The sequence below is a fragment of the Panicum virgatum genome, chromosome 2N (assembly GCF_016808335.1).
Source record: "Panicum virgatum strain AP13 chromosome 2N, P.virgatum_v5, whole genome shotgun sequence".
NCBI lineage: Eukaryota > Viridiplantae > Streptophyta > Magnoliopsida > Poales > Poaceae > Panicum > Panicum virgatum.
Genome location: NC_053146.1, coordinates 8,089,137 through 8,111,537, shown reverse-complemented (window position 1 = coordinate 8,111,537; position 22,401 = coordinate 8,089,137). Strand labels below are relative to the sequence as shown.

At 45.4% G+C, this 22,401-nt stretch overlaps 1 protein-coding gene across 1 annotated transcript; it reads right to left on the bottom strand.

Moving 5' to 3' along the window:
- Positions 1 to 8,972: 8,972 nt before the first annotated feature.
- LOC120662348 (disease resistance protein RGA5-like) lies at positions 8,973 to 20,445 on the bottom strand. Its single transcript, XM_039941516.1, has 3 exons — positions 20,362 to 20,445; positions 13,638 to 14,020; positions 8,973 to 10,787 (listed from the first exon to the last, which is right to left on the bottom strand). Exons 1-3 carry the CDS (start codon positions 20,443 to 20,445, stop codon positions 9,545 to 9,547), a joined length of 1,710 nt encoding a protein of 569 aa, XP_039797450.1. The 3' UTR covers positions 8,973 to 9,544.
- Positions 20,446 to 22,401: the final 1,956 nt, after the last annotated feature.

Here is a 22,401-nt window from a genome sequence, read left to right as displayed (position 1 = left end):
GCCAGGGTAGCTCTTCGAATTCTACGGAGAGGGGTGTGGTGGGGTTTTGTTGCAGATAAAGCTGTTGCTGGCGAAGCTGGATTGGTATCACGTACTCGCCTTCTTCTTCTTCGTCCGAGTACTGATCTTCGATGAGGACGGGTTGTCTGTGAAGCCTTTGTGACTGAGGCGCCTGTTGCACTGGCTTGGGGTCTTGACGAAGGGGCTGCATCATCACCAAACGATCTCGAATGGCTTGATACATCGCTTTGCAGCGAAGCTCTTGTTCCTTTAACTTGTTGAGTTGATCCTCTATCTCTTCGGGAGTGATCTGGTGCCCTTTTCCCTTTGCTCCTGCAGGTGCTGGCGCATTTGATGTGCCGGCTTGTGCTTGCTGTGCTTGATGTTGCCGCTCTGCGAGGCATGCGTCGATTCTCTTTATGGCCCGGATGTCTTCGACGGAGATGCCGAGGTCGTGGAGGTCGACCTCAAGGCCTCCGTCAGCGAGGTCTTCGACCTCAAGGTCTTCGCCGTGGTCTTCGCTGTTGTCGCCGTTTGTCGCGACGATGATGTTGTTGTTCGAAGGCAAGGCTTCGGTTGAGGCATTAGCATCTGAAGCCGCATGGTTTGGTTTCTTCTTCGCTGCCATGTGGTCGTGTCAAAGACGAACCGCGGGTGGGCGCCAAAACTGTTGGTGTAAGACGCTCTTCAGGGCGAAGAGGTCACAACAGCTGGAGGAAATGGCAGCGGATGTAATAATGACACGGAAATCAAAGCAACAGCATTTTAGCTCGGTATTCCATATCTCTTCAACAGTTACAAGGGGGGTATTTATAGCCTAGAAACTCAACTACTCTCCGGCCAAAATTCCTTTACTGCCCCCTAACCGCCAGCATCTTGGAATATTCCCTGGGCAAAAATGTAATGTTACAACACTCGACACAACTTAGTGGAATTACAGTTGTACATCCCGTACAGAATTCTGACAGTGGGGCCGCTCCACTTCGCGTCCCTTCACGACCGAGGGTCTTCGCTACTCCGCACAACGGGGCCGTTAGAATCGCCTCGCCGTCTGCCTCTTCGGCACACGCGTCGTCCCATGCTGCGGGCGCCGCCTCTTCGCTCCTCTTCGGGCGGCTTCGGGCACCTCGGGCCTTCGTTTGGTAGTCTTCGCTCCAAGCCCCTCAGGTACATCCTCTTCGCCTTCGCGGTACACTTCACCGCTCGTCCGCTTCCTTGCTCGGAGCCGAACGCCTTGGACGACGGGCTTCGCCGTCGGGCGAAGGTGGCGTCCCCAACATGGAACTGATATGCCATCAGCGAACATTTTGTTACTCACCAACCAAACACATGTTCCTAGAAGTCTCTACTAAACAGGTAACTAATTAAGCACCATTAATTACCAACCGCTCCACCTGTTAACAGCTAAACTTGCACAAATCCTTTGGAGAAAGATAAGACTCAAACCTCCTGAGGAAAATCTCTCTTTGTTTATTAACACATGTATCATCATCCGTGTCTTCCATATTTTAAGTAATGTAACTGATTACTGATCAAAGGTAATAAATGTACAGCAATAAGCACAGGCACAAGCAGGCATCTGGAGGGCAAATTAACTAACTTCACTTTACTAGGTATTTTCACCCTAAATTGGTGAAGACACCATCATGTCTACCATAGGATGTATAATCGATGAATAAATTCCTAGGCAAGTGTAGCTAGTGTCAAGAATGGTACGGTTCGTATCCAAAATAAAAGGCAAAAGTAGCAGAGTTATACATCTGTCATACTTTCATGGACTCGGTGAACATATACACTCCGGCGATACTGCCCAGATTTTCATGTCACTAACTGCTAATTTCCAAGTTCTAAAATTTGGGAAATCACAAACCAAGCAAAGTGGTACCTGGAATGTAGAAGCTCGTGTAGGGAACCACGCCGTGCATGATCTTGCCCTCGCATACCATTTCCACCTTGTCAGACTTTAGATCAATGATGAATAACCCGTTTTTTTGTGCCCACGAGGATTCCAACGCCACGGACGAAGGCAAAACTACGAAGGTAGATGGTGCGGAAGGCATCGGAAGGGAGCAACTTCCTGAGCTCAATTACTCTGATTTTTGCCCATACTATGTCTCCGTTGGGACTTTCCTCCATTGACCAGAGGAAGAGCCTTTCACAATAATCGACTCCGACTAATATCCCACCGTCCTCCATCGTCATTGGATCAGTAGGATCATGAATAGACGACATAGACTTTGCAGGTGTGTGATCAATAACAGATGTTTTCCGTGTGATCAAATCGTACCTGAGCATGCTAAGTCCCATATGAATCATGAAGTAGAGTGAGTTCCCCACTAGGGCTGTGGGCCCCGAATAGACAATGTACTCACTGGCCGGAGCGGCAAAGATCGGCTCACTCCATGAACCAGCCTCCGACGAGTAGGTGCACAAGGAAATCTGCTCGGCATCGGCGCCCACAAAGACGACGAGGAAGCATAGGCAGAGCTGCCCATACCGCACGGTGGGGCAGCTGCCCCAGCTACTCTGCGGCACGAAACCCCCCTCCCCTCTCTTCCCTACGATCTAGTGGCTCTCAAATCAAAGTTTGTGGCAGCGTCTGGATGACTGGACGTCAGACATCATCTTGTGGTTAATTGAAGAAGACGATGAATAGATATGGGCCGGGAGTAGATAAGTCGATAATAGCCCATTTGGTGAGTCGACATTAGGTGGGTGGTGTGGCCCAAGATGACGCTTCAGTTTTAAAGCACCTAAAGAACGTGGGTATGCCCAAACAGGCTAGCTCTTTTATATGCGTTTGTGTAGCTGTGCATGTTGAGGCATCACAGAAATGCATGCTTTGCTTGTAGCATTCAGATATGGCACAAGACATTCACTGGAGCCGGTCAACGTCTTATATCCTAGCAAACTAATGGAACTATAATACATGCATTTATGGTTATGGGATTATTCATGTGTTTCCATGATCTTTGTGATGCATCGATGGTGCTCATCACGAATGTAAATGGGCCACTGAACTAGTTTACCTTGTATGACAATTGGTTGAATTAAAGATGAAACAATCTCATTTATGTTTCTCTATGACCAAAGCGGCAACAACATGACTGCTATAGCTAGCGAGCAAAGCCGCAATTGTCATAGGAACTAGACAAGGTGGATTTAGCATTTGCACCATTCAAAATTGATGTAAATTATATTTCTTTATGACCAAAGCGGCAACAACATGACTGTTATGGCCAGCGAGCAAAGGTGTATTTAGCATTTGCACCATTCAAAGTTGATGTAAATCCTGCCCCAGCTAAAATTTTTGGCCAGCTCCGCCACTGCGAGGAAGGGTGCACCGCGGCAGTGAAGGTGGTCGCAGGCGCCGCCGCTGGCCGCGCAGAGCACTGCCGTGTTCCAGCTTGACTTCCAAACGCCCGACGGCGGCGGCGGCTCCCACCGCTCCCCCGTGACGGGGTCCCAGACGTTGAGGTGCGGACTTCGATCCGCGGCGCGGAGGAGGACGCGGCCGTGGCGGGCATTGAGGGCAAGCAGGCACCAGCGCTCGAAGTCGGCGTGGGGGCGGGCAGGCGGGTGACATGGGGACAAAGCGGGAGGCATAGCTGGCATTGTCTTTGCCTAGGAGATTGCAGAGGAAGCCGACCACCGGGGGTGAGCGGTGGAACTCCCGGAAGCGGCGGTGGAAGCGGCGGCCGGAGATGAGGTGACACTAGGACTTGCAGACGAGCGCCGCGCGGACGAGGCTCGCGGGCTCGGCCGGCGGGAAACGGAGCAGGACCTCCTCGACGAGATCCTCCATCAGCGCCATATCGCTCGCTTCGTCGGTGCCCGCGGGCGGGGGGCGGAGCTAGGGTTTGGTCGGGGCGAGGCGGGCATCCAGTGCGGCGCGGCCGCGCGGGTGGGCGGCTCAACTAGGCTGTGGAGCGGCGGCCTGCGGGTGGGTCTGCGAAACAACTTGACCCTACAAGTCATCGACCAGAATGCCAGATTTCAACTGTTCTGTACGCGTTGAGTTCAGCATTGGACGGTCATTTTGGAAAATTAGTACAAAATTTTGAACTAAAGAGAGTTGGAGGTACATCTAATGGTTACTAATTTGCACCCTTACTAACTAGTAACAGCACTCTGTTTAGGTTAGGAAGAATTCCATCAAACATGCAGAGATTACGGTGATTCCATATCGAACATGCACTTAAAATGGTGATAAAGTTGAAGCCTTTTCAGACCTGACCACCATCATTTGCTCTAGCCCACCACATGTCACCAGGTTGTTACTCAAGATATCAGTATGACTTAGTCTTCCACAGATGCACTGTTTAAATTGCAAATTCTCATTCTCATAAGCAAATCCATTTCAGGCTTGGTGCAACCTAAAGCCTTGGAATATACATGGAGTAGGCTGATGCTGAGTAGGGTAACCAGTTTACAGACAAGGCCAATGAACAAACAAAAAAATTGGGAGATACTGTCCCTAAAACAAAAAACAGAACCCTTAAAGGTTAACAAACTAAGGCCATGACTAACATCACTTATGCTATAAAGCTGGCCCATCATAAAGCTTCTACCATCAACAATTACCATGACCTATCTCCACACGTCTGAGAAGCCTGTGGATGAGTGGATCTGCATTTTAAGTTTTTAAATGCACCTAAAGCACCAATTCTTGCTCCCTTGCTTGTAGGCTATGCTTCCAATGCTGCAGAAGTAAACAGATTTTGGCTCCGTTCGGCTGGTACATTTTAGTCTGCTCTCGGCTGGTCTCGGCTGGAGCTCTTCCAGCCAGAGGCAGCAGTGCAGCAGCTCTGCTGCTGATTGCAGCCGGGCAACGGAACGAACGAGGGGAGTAAAGAAGGAAGGCCAACGCCAGATTCGTACCATCCGAACGGCTGCTGCCCACCAGCCGAACGGCTGCTGCCGATGAGCCCAGCCCGAAACAGCCAACCGGCTGGCTTTCAGCCCATCCGAACGGAGTGTTTGGAAATAACATGAGCTCACTGATAACCAATTGGACCTCAATTAACATTTGCCACAAAACAAACTGAGTTGCTGGCTAATCATACAAGCATTTGATTCATAACTCGAGGGGAAAAAAACTATGTTTGTTGAACACTGATTCAATTCAATCATATAAATGTCTGTTAAGTGACATTTACAGATCATGCCCAAAGTATACATAGTGTTAATGGGCTTTTTTAGTTTTTACCTGCTTGGTACCTTCCAGGCACAGCAAAATTTAGATCTTCAAGGCTGGTGCAGAAGATGGAAAAAGAAAGGTCCTACACCGGTACACATATCTAACCAATTTCATGAATGGTTCATAACAAAGCTTGTCGCAAAGGAGTACCACGGTTGTACATGTAACAGTGACATTCCACTTTCATAAATTTAAACATTCAAGATAGCATTTTTTATCAAGGAATTGCTTGGCCCCCATCAAAAATTTGTTACTCACTAAACACAAGCGCCAACATGTTGCTAATAGATAACTAAACACAGTAACTTATTATCCCCATGCACACCAGTTAACAGGCACTTGCAAAAAATCATTAAGAGGGGATACACTCAAAACTCGAGAAATATAAAAATCTAGCTGAACACATATATAATCACAATACCGTTAAAATTCATGTTACCATTTACCAACAGGAAAAGTAGAAGTCCTAAAACTTGAGAAAATATAAAGTAAGCTAAGCTTTACCTGGAGTGTAGAAGCTCATATAGGGAACAAGACCACGGATGCCATCGTAATGGAATTCCACCTCACATATCTTCCTCACCTGGTCAGAATTTAAATCAAAACTGAATAGCCCAACATCTGTGCCCACAAAAAAGATTCTGACACCAGATGCAAAGACAACAAAATCAGAACCAATGGAGTGGGCATCGACAGAGAGGAGCTTCACGAGGTCAATGGCTCTGATTTTTGCCCATCCCATGCCTCCATCGGATTTTGGCACCCATGACCACAGGGAGAGACTGAGCTCATCATCCATTCTTGCGACTCCCAGCCCACCATCCTCCATTGTCATGATTGTGGTATAGTACCCATAGGACACAAGAGGCTGGAGAAACACATAGGTTTCCCGCGTGGCCAAATCGTATTTGAGAATTCTCCTGCTTGAGTCAACCACGAAGTGAAGCGCATTCCCAACAATGGCAGAGGGCAGCATATCGACTTTGTAATTGGGGAACTCCGCGACATAGGTCGGCTCACTCCAGGCGACAGCTTCCGATGAGTAGACCCGGAGAGTAATGTGGTCGTCGCCTGTGGCCACGAAGACGACGAGGAAGGGTCCATGGTGGCAGTCGAGGTGGTCGCACGCGCCGCCGGCCGCACAGAGCACAGTCGCGTTCCAGTCGCGCGCAAGCAGAGACCCCACCATGGGCAGCTGGAGCCGCTCGCCCGTTTCAGGGTTCCAGATGAGGAGGCTACGAGACCCCAAGCCCGTGCTGCGGAAGAGGACGCGGCCATGGCGAGCGTCGAGCGCGCTCCAGCCGCGGTGGTCGTCGTTGGGAGGGCGGTAGGCGCAGGTGGGGACGAAGCGGGCCACGCAGATGTGATTGCAAAAGAAGCCAAGCATGGGGGGGCGTGCGGTGGAGCTCGCGGAACCGGCGGCGGAAGCGGGGCCCGGAGATGAGGCGGCACCAGGGCTTGCAGACGAGGGCGGCGCGGACGAGGCTGGCGGGCTCGGTCGGCGGGAGGCGGAGAAGGATCTCCTCGACGAGCTCTTCCATCAGAGCAGGGGCCCGCGCCGCCTCAGCCATGGCGATTGGTCGGATTCAGCCGGTGGCGCGCGGCGGGAGCGAGGGTTTGGTCGGGGGAAACTGAAAAGAAGCGAGACTGGGAATGGGAGAGAGACGGATGAGACGCTGCCAGGTGGGGCCAGTGATGCAGTGAGACTGGGATTGCGATGCCGATGTGTCACCAACTGCTACCGCTGCTCTTGCTTAGTCCAAAATCCTAAAATGAAAAAAAAGAGAGAGAAAATCTAGATATTTTCTTTTTGTGGGGAAATAAAAATAAAAATCCATGATTACTAATTCTCGGTTCGTTATCAGGCCCACGGTTCCAACCCTGCTGCTGAAGAGTGCAACCATGGTTCCATAGCTGACAATTGGACTGTGAAACGACTCAAAAATCATGGCGCACCGATGTTATGTTTTCTCTTGAAACTTTCAACCCTGCTATCTCTGTTATCTCCTGAAGAGTGCACCGATGTTATGTTCCCGCGAGCGTCATGCTGCCATTATCACGTGGATTTCCTCTGCAAGCGCATTGAGGATTTCAGAACTCAGGAAACACAGCTAAGGCCTGTGTTCTACGATAGATGGCGCAAAACACACATGATCTCTGCAAGCGTGGATATGATCTTTGCTTGTACGAGTTTGTATTGGGACCAACTCCAGAAAATTCGTGGAGTTCTTGGACATAGCCAGCTCTAGAAATTCTTGGAGCCAAAGGTGTAAATATATCAAGGGTCTTTTATTGAGTCATTACACTTTTATTTCAGAGTTAAAATATAAAATATTTTAATTAGTTTTACAAACTTCAGCTCTAGCATGGATCTTAGAGCTGGATCCATGCCAAACAGGCCTAAAAATAGAGGCAACGTATCTAGTGCAAACCAAAGGTCTCGTGCAAACCCGTGCAAACCTACTAAACAAAGTTTCAAAAAATTCTGAAAAAAATCATGAATGTGCTTCTCAGCTTACCTCATCTATATATAAAATTTCATGGTCAAATTCGTCTTACTCTAGAAGTTACAAAAAAGACAAATTTTCTGACAACAATAATGGTTCAAATGCATCTCAAATTTGTCTTTTTTGTAACTTCTAGAGTAAGACGAATTTGACCATGAAATTTTATATATAGATGATGTAATCTGAGAAGAACATTCATGATTTTTTTCAGAATTTTTTGAAACTTTGTTTAGTAGGTTTGCACGGATTTGCACGAGGTCCTTGGTTTGCACTAGATATGTTCCCAAAAATAGAAGTCATCTTATATTTTCATTCAAAATAACCTTGATGAATTCAAGGGAAAATAACTTTTCCTAGAATTTCAACCTCACTTGATACATAAACAATCGCACAATTATCATGGACACATCGAGGGCGCCTCCCTGCATCTAGAGTTAGGTCGCCGTTGACACAGCCTTGGCCGGCTCCGTCTCTACCACCACTGTTGTGCTACTGTAGCATCCGAGAAACCAGGGCCGGTGAAGAAAAAAATTTCCAGCTTCACCGGCTTCCCCAATTGATCTCCTAGTTTAATCATGTCTCTGTCTGTAAAAAGAATTCGTGCTACAATAAAGCTACTACTGTTTTGCGTGAGAGGGAGCCGGAGCCACCTGGAGCCCGTGTCTCCTACTGAGAAGTACTTGTAGCATTGTTGAATGACAAGGTGTTCAATCGCGCCTTTGCCTCAAGAAGGCCTTGACATTGGCAATTACCTTGACCCTGCAAGGAGAAAATAGTAGTGTTTACATACACGGGAAAGAGGGAGAGATGGGAAGTCACACAAGACTTATGAAATAATAATGGTAAATGTCACAACACGCTGCAAATACCTTGAGTGGGCAATTATTCCTTGAGAGCTCTGTAATAACTCCCTCAGTGATGCGCTTTAACTTCAATTTCACTGCAGTTAGTTCACGATTTAAGCTTAAATATTTTATGAATCCTTGTATAGGCCCTCTTGTCCTGGAGATCGATATGCCCCATTCTTTTGTTCTTCTGACTGTAAGTTTGGGTGACTTGAGATGGGTGCGAGCTGCTGCTTCCATACGATGTTCTCCCATATACATTTGATCCATGGCCTCCATCTCACAAATAGTCGACATGAGCTGCTCACAGCTCATATGGGCCATTATTTGGGTCCTCTTCTCAGTAATCCATTCGTCAAATTCTTTTTTAAAGTTGTGGTCATAAAGCAGATAGCAAACGCTGTGAAGACAGGTCAGGTGTTGGACACCAAAAGGAAAACGGAACTCTTCATTTGTTGCTAGCTGGGATGTTTTGAATATACTGAACATGAGGGTAAGCTTATTAATCTTTGGCATCGCTCCAGCCTTAAATGTGACCGGTATGGCACAGCAATAATCAAAATGACGCAGGCTCTGAAACCCATCAGCGCCACTAATTGATATCCTTCTTCCGTGGAAACATTTGTGTGCTTCCAGCCTGAGAAACACCAGAGCTGGCAGGCGCCCAAGCGCCATGAAGTCGTCCACCTCGAATTCCTTAACACGGAGGGTTAAAAATTGGAGATTGAAAAGGGAGCGCACCCAGTTTGGAACCTTGGAGATGAAATGGTTCGTGATTTCGAATTTCTGGAGGCCAGTTGGAGCATCACCACCTGAATCCATGGAGAAGTCTAATTTACTTTTAGCTTTACCGTCAATAGACAAAGAATGAAGGTGGCCAAGTTTACAGAGTGAAGAGACTATATCGTCCATATACTTCTTGTAGTGACTTGCTTCTGCAGCATCACGGCAATTATCAGAGCTCACAAATAACTGGACATTCCTAAGATTCTTCAGCTGCCCAAACTCTTGTGGAAGTTAATTGACTGCTTGAAGATATCCACACAATCTAAATCCTCTAATGCTGTCATTCTTTTTGTTCCATCAGGAAGCTGAACCCCCTTGTCAACAGCCAAGTAGATTAATCCTTGGAGCTTAGCAGTACCGGCGTGTAATTTTGTCACCTTTGACATCTTTAGATCCAGTGTCTCCAGACATGTTAGTTTGCTAATCTGTTCTGGGAGTTCACGAACTCCAGTTCCACGGAGGCTCAGGTACTTTAGCTGAAATAAATTCCCGATACCTGTAAGATGATCACCTTCCACCTGCCTGCAGCCACGCAAGTCCAAAACACGCAAGAAACTGAATTTTGACCACATAGGTAGTTCCTCTGAATAATGAAACACTGCAACTGACCGGACATGAGACAAATCCAGCTGTGTCAGTGTTGAAACTTTCTCTTTACTGCTAGCATTGATAGATAGTCGACGGAACTTGCTATGTTGACCATGTATTTGATAACCATCACCGAATACAGTAATGAAATTCTCTTCTTCAGATTTTGATACAATAAAATCAAGAATTGTGTCATGGACCTGGCAAGCTGTCACATCTCCGTACATATTTATCTTCCGTGCTTGGATCAGGCTTCTATTGATGAGCTCATTGAAACACCACTCCCCTAATTTGAAACTGGTTTCACCTTGTTCTTTTTGGATGAATCCCTCTGCAATCCATCTCCTTACCAAAAGCTTCTTATCAATAACAAAATCCTCTGGAAATACACTTAAATACAATAAACAAGTTTTCAGATAATGAGGAAGATCAAAGTAACTAAGTGATAATATTTGCATCATGCTTTCAACATCTTTTCCTAACCCACGACCAATAGAGTTCTGCACTCGATCCCATTCATCCTCTGTCTGTGGTTTATTGGCAAGTAAGCCAGATATGGAAACGATAGCCAAAGGTAAACCGTCACATTTTTCCAAGATCTTATAAGAAATGTCTTTGAGGTAATCAGGGCACTTATCAATTGAGCCATATAATCTTTGGAAGAACAACTTTTTTGAGTCCGCAAAACTAAGTGGCTTCATTCTGTAAACAAAATCAGCATCTGAAGAGCAGCATGTTTTAGCTACATCATGCTTACGTGTTGTAGTGATTATTTTACCGTCTTTATTATTCTTGCACAATGCACAGTTAACTGTTTTCCATGCATCTTTGCTCCATATATCATCAATGACAATAAGGTACCTGTAATAAGAATTAACAAGTATCATACAAAAGCATTAACTGTCACTTGAAATTAGGAGGCAGAGGAACCTAACTGAGGATTATCCTAACTTCATATCAACAAGGGTCGCTAAAATTTAAATATAGGAGAAAGAATTTGAAGACAAATGCAATGACAATGCATGGCATGATTTGGTGCCGTTTTATCCAACTAGGCGGTTCTTCTTTATTCGTTCAAACTATGAGAGACCATTATGAACTTACAGCCCATGATTACCATCTATAATTTTTCCGGAACCATCTATGATTACTGATAGGGATGAAAACCGTCAGAAACGATCGGCGAAATGCTCCATCACTTTCACTTTCACATTTTTTTCATCGAAAACGAAAATGATCTAATATTATCGGAAATGAAAACAGCATCAGTATTACGGTAATTTTGGAAACGAAAATATACTATCGAGAGCACATCGATAATGATTGAAATCCATCGAAACGATATTTTAAAAATAATAAATATGTCAAAACCATAGAGCACAACACTAATCATATGACTTGACATATTTCATACACAAGTACTGTTGGGTAAGATATTAATCTAAGTATCCATTCATCCATGACATGTACGTCATTTCATAGTCCTAAAAATTTAGATATTAATCTCTCCATCCATTAAACCCATGAATTCATATTGCTAGGTTGTAATTTAGGATTAGGATAAATGAGTCATGACTCTCTAAAAATATAGATATGACATTCTAAAAATATAGATAGCATGGTGGGAACGGTCGGTCACCCATCGTTTAGTAAAAAGTCTGTATACACGGCCATTTAAACGGTCTTTTAAACATTTGAAACGGTTTTGCATAGCTTTATACGGCTAATCAGCCTACACAGCTACCCATCAAGTACAATTTACACGCCGTGTAAACCAGCCATTTAGGCGAACAGTGCAATCGGTAAAATATGGTAGAATACCTCAAAAATACGATATTTCTCAAAAACTATTGGAAGACACTCAAATCGTTTCCGTTTTCACTTTCATATTTTTTACCATTTTCATTTTGTTTTCTTGATAATTGTTTTCATTTTCGTTTAGCCTTAGAAGTTGATAAAATCTCGAAAACGATCTTGGAAAATCGAATACTACCATTTTCATTTTCGTCCCTAATTACCAACAACTATTCCAAGTTACCTTATGTAGTGGAAATTCACAATTAGGGAAAGGGGTGTACCATATTTCCACCTTTTAGTCAAAATCTTTTCATACCATTAGGTAAACGCCTGAGCAAAGTATCTTAGTTTATTTTATTCTGTCAAAATGTTGATATGCATGGCCTTTATGTTCTGAATGTCCCTTGTTTTGGGACTAGCTAGACCATTTGACATTTATTAAAGTGTACTAGTTTCCGGACCATACCCAACAATTTGCAAAGACATAGTAATTATTATTATCTGAAATGTTTGAATGCTATAATTTTAATTTTATTGTGAGAGTGTGTACTTGAATGGATGACTTCTAAATATAAAAACAAATGGAATATGGACCATATCGTATTGTTACAAATAATTGTAAGCTAAGTCATGTTTCATACTTTTTCATAAATGTAACATAGTTTTGAAATATATTTGCTACTGAATCTTCAAAGATATACACTAATTAGCAGAATTCTGCAGCCTCCACCCTCTTTCTTCCATAGATATGGGCACTCCTGTTGTTACTGCACATGTAAATAATAATGCGCTCTTTTTTTATTTGAAATACTGGAAGTCATGAATAATGTACTCTTGATGTATGCAAGAAGCCGGAATTCATTTTCTATTATATAAACATGTGAAAGATTTCCCTTTGTAGTTACAGACACTTCGGCTGAGCAGCTTCAATCAGAATGAGAAAAAGAAGTGGAAAAGAGAATGGACAGGTGAGAAGAATGGATTCGAGTCACTACTAGAAAAAGAGGCATTCGTCCACCTCCGGTTAGTACCGGTTGCTTTAAACCCGGTACTAATGCCAATTTAGTACCGGTTCTATAGCATAGTACCCCTGGAACCATTTAATACAGGTTTTTAACATCACTCGGTACTAAATGCCACCATTTAGTATCGGCTGGTGTTATGACCCGGTACTAAACAGCTGGGGGCCATTTAGTACTGGGGGTCATAACACCACCCGGTACTAAATGGTGGCATTTAGTACTGGGTGGTGTCATGACCCGGTATTAAATGGTCATGGCCCGGTACTAAATGGTCCGTCTCGGTTACTTCAAAAGGATAGCATCTCATATGTATTCACATATACTGTGTGGGTGGGATGGTAGAGAAGACTACATGCGAGGTCACAGGTCACGGGTTAGAACCCTACAGCGTGCGCATTTATCCGGACGCATTTTTTTCTAAGTGCTAGTGCATTTAGTACCAGGCGCCACAACCGGTACTAAAGTCTCTGGCCGACCGGTACTAGTATGAGTTTTTCTAGCTGTGAGTTATCTGATTCTGGAAAAAGGCAAAGCTTGATACAATTAACCCTTGTGACAATGCATCTTAGAATGTCTCATGAAGCACGGACTAGTTCCGACGATTTTGATTTCTTTCTGGCTTCAAAATTATATGTTTAGAAATGAATACAAGCTGGAAAGGTCAATTGATGACTAGTTCTATGTTCTATAACCTTGTTCCTCTGGACAGAGAAGCAGTTTGTTTTATGTATGAAGCATGAACTAGCAAAATTACCTATATATTGCAATAACACCATAAATCACAAAGTGACATGAGCATGCACAATTCATGTGAGAACGATGTCACAGAGGCAATACAAATGAAAAATAAAACATACTGAGAGCTGAAACAATGTAAGGAGGATATACATACCTTTTATCCCAGAGAGAGTCATGGATTCTGCTGATAAGTAGTTGTATGTCCCATTCTTGCATGTTAGGATGAACTTCATTGCTTACACGGCATAGAATATTCCGCAGAACATTAAGCATGTCAGGATTTCGTGAAACTGACACGAAGGCATGCGACTTGAATTCCCCCTTGAGCTCTTCATATACTTGTTTTGCCAAAGTGGTCTTCCCCAAACCTCCAGATCCAACAATAGAGAGCAATGAAACTGATGAACCATCCGTCTTTGTCAAAAGCTCAATTAACTCTTGTTTTGGCCCTTCCAAGCCAACAAGCTTTGATGCATCCTCAAAAATGACAAGAGCTCTCGGATCCACATGTGCGTTGGTGCTTGTCTTGGATATGGTCTATTTTGTCTTGTAACTTGATTAAGTGTTAAGATGATGGTTAGTGCACTTAAGCCGGTTTAATTTGGGCGGTGCTGCTACAGCTGGCATCAAAGCTAAATTGCACTAGGGGTGATTACTTGCGTGCTTAATTAAGTTAAGCAACTCTTGTTTTGCAAAACTTTCGGGTTTTTCGAAAAGTTGACGCTAGATGCGCTAAGGAAGAGGATAGATAGTTCGTATGCCCTAATTATATGTTATAAGTTAGGTGGCATCTAAGTATATATTTTATTCCAGCACTTCCAGCATTTACTTTCCGTTAAACCTTACTTTTGTGCACAATTACTATTCTGTAACGACGCACCTACGCTGAGGTAAGCAAGGTAAGCATTCTGGTAGTCCTTAGAATAGCCCACGTGTTTCATACGTGCGCGGGTCCCGTATGATGAGCATACGAAGAGGTGATAAGACTCAATTCAAACGAGCCTGTCGCTATCTGCCGCCTGATATGTAGTGCGGATTTCCTACCGTGTGATTGTGATCACGGCCATCCCGTAAGGCAATGTTACAAGATGTAAACCTGTCATACGGTTGTCCATGACCGTGACCCTTGGGACACGTCTACCCTTGGATGTCCCGTAAGGCAAGTGTACGGGAAGTGAATACGTTGTTATGACGTATGAAGCGCTGCCCATTCAGCGCCGAACGTTTGGGTGCCATCTCTATAGTGGATGGTAATGTATGTGTGAATATGTGGGAAACTGCATATGTGTTACCCGTGTGGTGTAGGACATATGGGGGCCGTTCGTGAGTGCTGGCACGAAGGGTCCAGAAGTGGTTTTATATCTGTCTTTTGTGTTCTGCTGCAGGTAAACTAACCACATCAAGCGCGTTATGAAATCCTTGATCGTAAGAATGACTAGTATTTGTATAGGGAGAGTACGTAATTGTGCCACCGGTTGTCCTCGTATACCATATTTTGGTACTTGTTTGGGTGAGGAACGATAGAACGTGCATGCATCTTACATATTCGGGTTGGTTGGTCGCTTCGTAGTTAATGTTTGTGCAACCTTAGGACTATAACTTTGTGGCTAGCCGCGTTACCAACCTGCTATTCAAATCTGAATAGATACGGTTTCCAACTGAAGCCAACCATTTTGTTCTCTTGGTGAACCATATCGCGAAGGGAAAGATTCATGCTGTGTGTTCATATTAATTATGCACATTCTTTATTTGCATGGATTAGTCCCGATAGCGGAATGGCTAACCAAGAGATGGTGCTTTTGCAGATGGGCAATAACAACGCCGCTAACCGTGGAAATGGGTGTCAAGGAGCACAGCCACCGCCACCTCCCTCCTTGGCTCAGGCTATTGCGGCCCTTATCACCGATCGCAATGAGCAGACCGAATTGTTGAGGCGACTGGTGCAAAGCAATGCTAACAGAGGCCGACAAGCACCACTAGCAGAAACTGACTACGTCGGTTTTCTAGCCACCCAACCACCTCTATTCCATAAGGCAGATGATCCCCTTGAAGCCGATGCCTGGATTCGTACCATTGAGGACAAGTTCAGTATTCTCAATTGCACAGAAGTAGACAAGGCCGCCTTTGCAGCGCAACAACTGAGAGGTCCAGCGAAAATATGGTGGGTTAATCACCAAGCTCTACTTCCCGCTGGTACGCGTTTCACCCGGAATGAGTTCGTGGCAGCTTTTAAAGCCCACCATATCCTTACTAGCTTGGTGAGAAGAAAGATGGCAGAATTCCTAGCACTGAAGCAGGGAAGTCAAACTGTTCTTCAATACGCCCAAACTTTCAATCAGTTAGCTTAATATGGTGGTTATCATGTGGATACTGATGAAAAGAAGCAAGATTGCTTCAGGAGGGGACTCAATACAAAGTTTCAGGATAAGCTAGCTCTCACTACTTGTGACAATTTTACTGAGCTAGTTAATAAGGCCATCATTCAGGAAGATGCCACGCTAGCACACAAGGCTGACAAGAAAAGAAAGACACCTGTGGGGTTCTCTAGCAATGCACCCCAGAGGTACAAGCTGGTTCCGACAGGGATTCAGCAGGCTCCAAACCGCCCTCCGCAGCAAGGTCATTGGGTCGTTAGGCCACCACAGCAACAGCAGCAGTGGGCACCACGTCTTCTACCGCCGCAGCTGGGGTAGCGGCCTCTAGTGCCACAAGTTACACGCCCCAACAACTATCGCTGTTACAACTGTGGTATTCTGGAGCACTTCACACGTGACTGCCCTATGCCACCTAGGCATAATAACTACAAGACTCCCGCATTGGGTCAAGGTTCCAGTCAGCAAGATCAGAAGAAAAAGATCGTATCTGCTAAAACCGGACGTGTGAACTATACCACACTGGAGGATGTTCTTGAGGGTACTCAAGTGATGGCTGGTATGTTTTCCATTGATCACTACCCTGCTACTGTGTTATTTGATTCTGGAGCATCCCATACCTTTATCAGTGAAGCATGTGTTGCTCGACATCAATTATGAGTAACATACTTAGAAAGACCCTACATTATTCAGACGCCGGGCACACGGTTAACTACCGGCAGGGTAGTTCGGAATGTGACTCTTAACTTGGGTGGGAAAAATTTCCCGATCACTCCCATTGTCCTTCCAAGTCAAGGGATAGATGTCATACTTGGAATGAGTTGGATGAAAAAGCACGGTGCTATTATTAATACCACTTCTCGCGTCATTCAGTTAAACTCTTCTACATATGGTCCTATGGATGTTCATCTTTCTCGTCACGAGATCCCAGAAAGTACAGTCTATCAATTGGAAGGGAAACTGTTAAAAGAAATTCCTGTGATTTGTGAATACTCCGATGTGTTTCCGGAGGAATTGCCAGGCATGCCTCCAGATCGAGATGTTGAGTTCGTTATTGAATTACAACCTGGTACAGCACCAATATCTCGAAGGCCCTACAGAATGACTCCGAGTGAGTTAGCTGAATTAAAGCTTCAGTTACAAGATTTATTAGATAAAGGTTTCATTCGACCGAGTACGTCACCTTGGGGATGCCCAGCTCTATTCGTCACGAAGAAAGACCAAGGGTTAAGGTTATGTGTAGATTATCGACCCCTGAATGCGGTCACCATCAAGAACAAATACCCACTCCCTCGTATTGACCTTTTTTTTGATCAGTTAGCCGGAGCTAAAGTATTCTCAAAAAATAGATCTCTAGTCTGGCTATCATCAAATCAAAATCAGACCGGCTGATATACCAAAAACAGCTTTCTCTACTCGTTATGGTCTCTACGAGTATTTGGTGATGTCTTTCGGATTAACCAATGCTCCCGCTTACTTCATGTACCTTATGAATTCAGTATTCATGCCGGAGTTAGATAAGTTCGTCGTGGTCTTCATTGATGATATCTTAATCTACTCCAAGAATGAGGAAGAACATGCTCAACACCTTCATATTGTACTTCAGCGTCTCAGAGAGCATCAGCTATATGCCAAATTCAGCAAGTGTGACTTTTGGCTGAAAGAAGTTCCATTTCTAGGTCATGTCATATCTGCTGAAGGTATTTCTGTTGATCCCAGCAAAGTACAAGATGTACTGGATTGGGAAGCTCCAACTTCAGTTCCTCAAATCCGCAGTTTCCTGGGTTTAGCTGGTTATTATCGTCGGTTTATTCCGGAATTCTCCAGAATAGCTAAACCTATGACATAGCTTCTGAAAAAGGGTGTCAAGTTCAATTGGAGTAATCAATGTGAGGAAGCTTTCCAGAAATTGAAAACACTTCTCACTTCGGCTCCAATCTTGGCCCAACCTGATACTGCAAAGCCATTTGATGTCTACTGTGATGCCTCAGGCACAGGACTTGGTTGTGTTCTGATGCATGAAAATCGGGTGATTGCTTATGCTTCTAGATCACTCAAGTGTCATGAAAAAAATTATCCTACACATGATCTTGAATTAGCAGCTGTAGTCCATGCTCTGAAGATCTGGCGACATTATCTTATCGGTACACTCTGCAATATCTATACAGATCACAAGAGCCTCAAATATCTTTTCACTCAAGCAGATCTGAACATGCGTCAAAGACGATGGCTCGAGTTGATTAAAGATTATGAGCTCGAAGTACATTATCATCCTGGCAAGGCAAATGTAGTTGCGGATGCACTAAGTCGCAAGGCTCACTGTCATTGTCTTTCGGCTATACCATTAAGTGAGTCTCTCTGCTTTGAAATGGAAAAGTTGAACTTGAGTATTGTACCCCATGGCACATTGGCTCATCTAGAGCTTACTCCTACTCTTCGTGATCTCATCATCGCGGCACAAAAGAAAGATAAAGGAGTAAAGGAAATTCAGAGAAGGATCTCAGAAGGAGATCCGAAAGTAAATTGTTTCCACCAAGATAGTGAGAATGTACTATGGTTTAATAGCCGATTAGTGGTGCCTAAAGATTTTGAGCTCAGAAAGCATATTCTTGATGAAGCTCATACCTCACGACTATCCATCCATCCTGGTAGCAACAAAATGTATCAAGACCTGAAACAACAATTTTGGTGGACCCGGATGAAAAGGGAAATAGCCAAATATGTATCAGAATGCGACATATGCCGGAGAGTCAAAGCTAGTCATCTCAGGCCGGCTGGAACTCTACAGCCTTTAAGTATACCTGAATGGAAATGGGAAGATATCAGCATGGATTTCATAGTCGGTTTACCTCGAACTCAAAAGGGTTATGATTCGATCTGGGTCATTGTAGATCGCCTTACCAAATCAGCACATTTTCTTCCAACTAAAACTATCTATCGAGCAAAGAAGTATGCTGAGTTATACATGGATCGCATACTGTGTTTACATGGTGTGCCAAAGACCATCATATCAGATCGAGGGACCCAGTTTGTTGCTCGCTTTTGGGAGCAACTGCATGCTTGTTTGGGGACCCATCTTATTCGCAGTTCAGCCTATCATCCTCAAACAGATGGCCAAATGGAGAGAGTAAATTAGATTGTAGAAGATATGCTCTGTGCATGTGTCTTAGCTTACCCGCAGAAATGGGATGAATGCTTGTCATTAGCTGAATTCTCTTATAACAATAGCTATCAAGAAAGCATTAAAATGGCACCATTTGAAGCACTATATGGTCGTCGATGTCGAACACCTCTGAATTGGTCTAAAGCGGGTGAAAGAACTGTCTTTGGACCCGACATAGTTCAAGAAGCCGAAGAACAAGTCCGTCTTATCCAAGAGAACTTGAAGATCGCCCAGTCTCGACATAAGAGCTACGCGGATAAAAGGAGTAGTCCACTCTCCTTTGAAGTCAGTGACCATGTCTATTTAAAAGTATCACCATGGAATGGCGTGCAAAGGTTTGGAATAAAAGGAAAGTTAGCTCCCCACTACATTGGTCCATATCCAATTGTGGAAAAATGCGGTCCTGTGGCTTACCGATTGAATCTTCCAGCAAATCTTTCTGCAGTTCATAACATTTTCCATGTATCACAACTCAGAAAGTGCCTTAGAGTTCCGACTGAAGTTATTGAAAGTGACTCGATTCAATTAGAGTCTGATCTCACTTATCCTGAGCATCCTATCAAGATTATTGATCGCAAGGATCGAGTTACTCGTCGCACCACCAACCGATTCTACAAAGTTCAATGGAGCAATCACTCTGAAGAAGAAGCTACTTGGGAGAAAGAGGAATTTCTGAGATCCAAGTATCCGGACTTTTTAAACACTCATCCAGGTACTTCATCTTCGAACCTTCTCGCCTTTTTATATTCTTTCGTGCCTGAATCTCGGGACGAGATTCTTTTAAGGGGGAAGGGTTGTAACACCCCTGTGTTAATCGTGTTTGCCAATCACGTGTTTAACCGCTAATCATGGCTTGAACGCGTCATTAGCGTTAATCGTGTTCGCATAGTAAACCTTGTTTTGGCCGTGTTTGACACTGTTTTTCTGGATGATCCGAATCTCAAATCAACTTTCGCCCAAAACAAAAGTTGTAGATCTTCTTTTCCTCTATAATTGCTATTTTGACCAAATTTCAAGTTGTTATATGAAATTTGGAGTTTCAACTGGTCAAACTCGAATCAATTTTAGTCAAATGAGCTCACTGTTCCTCCCTATACCTCTACTGTGCTCGCCGCGACCGATCGCCGGCGACTCCATGCGTCGCACACGCCGACGATCCTCGCCCTCTGTGCATGTGGCTTATCCATTCGCGTGCCCTAGAGGCTTCTCGTCCCCTCCCCTTCGTCTTCTCCCTCGAGCTCACACCGAGCAAGCGAGCAGAGCAGCCCGAGCAGCGCCGTCGCTCGCCCTCCGGCCGTTCCTCGCCGCCCCGCTTGAATCCTTCGCGCCCCGAGCTCCCTTGCCTTGCTCTCCACCTTCTCCGCCCCATCCCGTGCCCGATTGAGCCGCTCCCCGGCCGAATCGGCTTGCGCCGCCGCGTCCGCCATTGCCGCCACCGGAGCCCCGCCCCTCTCCGTCGAGCCCCCTCTCCCGGCCCTCCTCTGCCTGAATCGAGCCCTCGGTGAGCTTCCATGCGACCCCGTCTTCCTTCCCGACCTCTCTCCCGCCCGAATCCGGCGCCGTAGCCGCCGGAGCGCCTCCGCGCCGCCATGGCCGCGCGCGCCACCGCCGCGCGCATGCCGCGGAGCCACCCTATGCGCGCTCGCGGAGCGCCGCCGCGCGCCCCAGGTCCGCCTGGGCCCCCTGGCCGCGACGCATCCCGCCTCCGCCGCCGGTCGGCCACGGCCGGGCCGGAACACCGCGAGCTGCCGCGAGCTCCGCCTTGCGCGGCCGCGAGCTCCGGCTTGCGCTGCCGCGAGCCGCTGCACGAGCTTCCCCCGGCGCCTCCCCGCGAGCCACCGGCCGGCCCTGCACCCCCAGCAGCGCCGCCGCGGGTCGGCCTGGCCGTGCGCCGGCCGTCGCGCGGGGCAGAGCAGGGGAAGGTGTGACTGGGAGTTGGGCTCCCACTTACATGTGGGGCTCGGCTGTCAACCCCCTTCTTTTTGTTATTTTGTTTTTTTATTTATTTCTAGAAATTGTTATTTCGGCTGATATTTCATAAATTCGTAGAAATTCTAGAAAAATGCTAAAAAGGTAAAACCAGTTGCATTAGCTTCGTAATTTCATGCTCTATCTGATAGAATCATGAATTGGAGAGTTTCGTTACTTTTGCTAGGTGGTTTTGCTTAGGCTTGTTTAATCGCCGCTGAGGTTTAGAACACTTATTATCTACCTCAGAGTTGAGCTTGATTTGAGCAAGGGCAACTCTAGTCTTCTTTGATGGAGACACTTCAGGCTAAAAGGAATTAGCAACCGAAACCCCATCTCAGCACTACACCATTCCTTGGACCGTAGTTTTGAGAGTGATGTTTATCGGTCATGCCTATGCTTCCAGTTGCGGGTGTTGCATTTCATTGCATCTTTCATGAGTCTCATGCATGGCATATTTTATTCGTATAGACACTGAAACCGAAGTCCCCTACGAGCTGATTGCCGAGCCGGTCCAGGAGCCTTCCGCAGGAGAACCGCAGCCAGGAGAAGTCGTTGATCAAGCTCCCGAAGAAGTCACTAACCCTGCTAACCTGCAAGGCAAGCCCCGGAGCATAACCCCTACTTTCAGTATTCAATGTTATTATTTAAGTATTGTGCATTAAGTTTTCTAGGAGTTGAATGAAACCCTAGTATGCATGTCTCTCCCTAGGTACCTATGAGTCTCTACTAGTATACAGGTCGTTAGTACTGCAATGGTTAATCAGGATTCGATAGAAGTCGAGTGATTCCTGTCACTCGGGAGATATAGGTCCTTGTTACTTATGAAAGGGTTGTTAGAGAATGAATTTTTGGAAAAGAAAGGAAAAATGGAGACCGGGCGGAGATGAATTTGGTTATGGATATGGAAGGTATGGAAAGTGAGTCTCCGCCTGTGTCGATTAAGGACCGTACCGTTATTGGCACTACTGATCGAGGATTGAACAGTACTAACCACATGCCGGAAGTAGGAGGTAGTCGAAACCGGTAAGCTGTGTACCGCTTTACAACGATACTTTGAATCCCTACCTGCTACGCTGGGCGTGGGAGTTGGTGGGTGTTGGATGGATGCCACCTTCGGGTTCTAGCAGGCGTGATTCAAATGTCGTGGTAACGATGGAAACAGTTGATGCGTGTGGCCCGACGGGGTTTATATGTGTCGTGTTGGTTAGGTCTACCTTGCAAGGTTAAATCGAATCGATTCACCGTGACTCGCAGATATGAGAACCTTGATCTCTCTGTCACATCGTAGTAAATGATGGAATTGGAAATGGAAAGTTGAGAATATGAGTTATGGCTGTGGTACTCTGAAAATATAATGTGATCAACCATGCGTGCTCTAGGTGTTCAGGCAAATCTAGTCGGTATTTGTATAA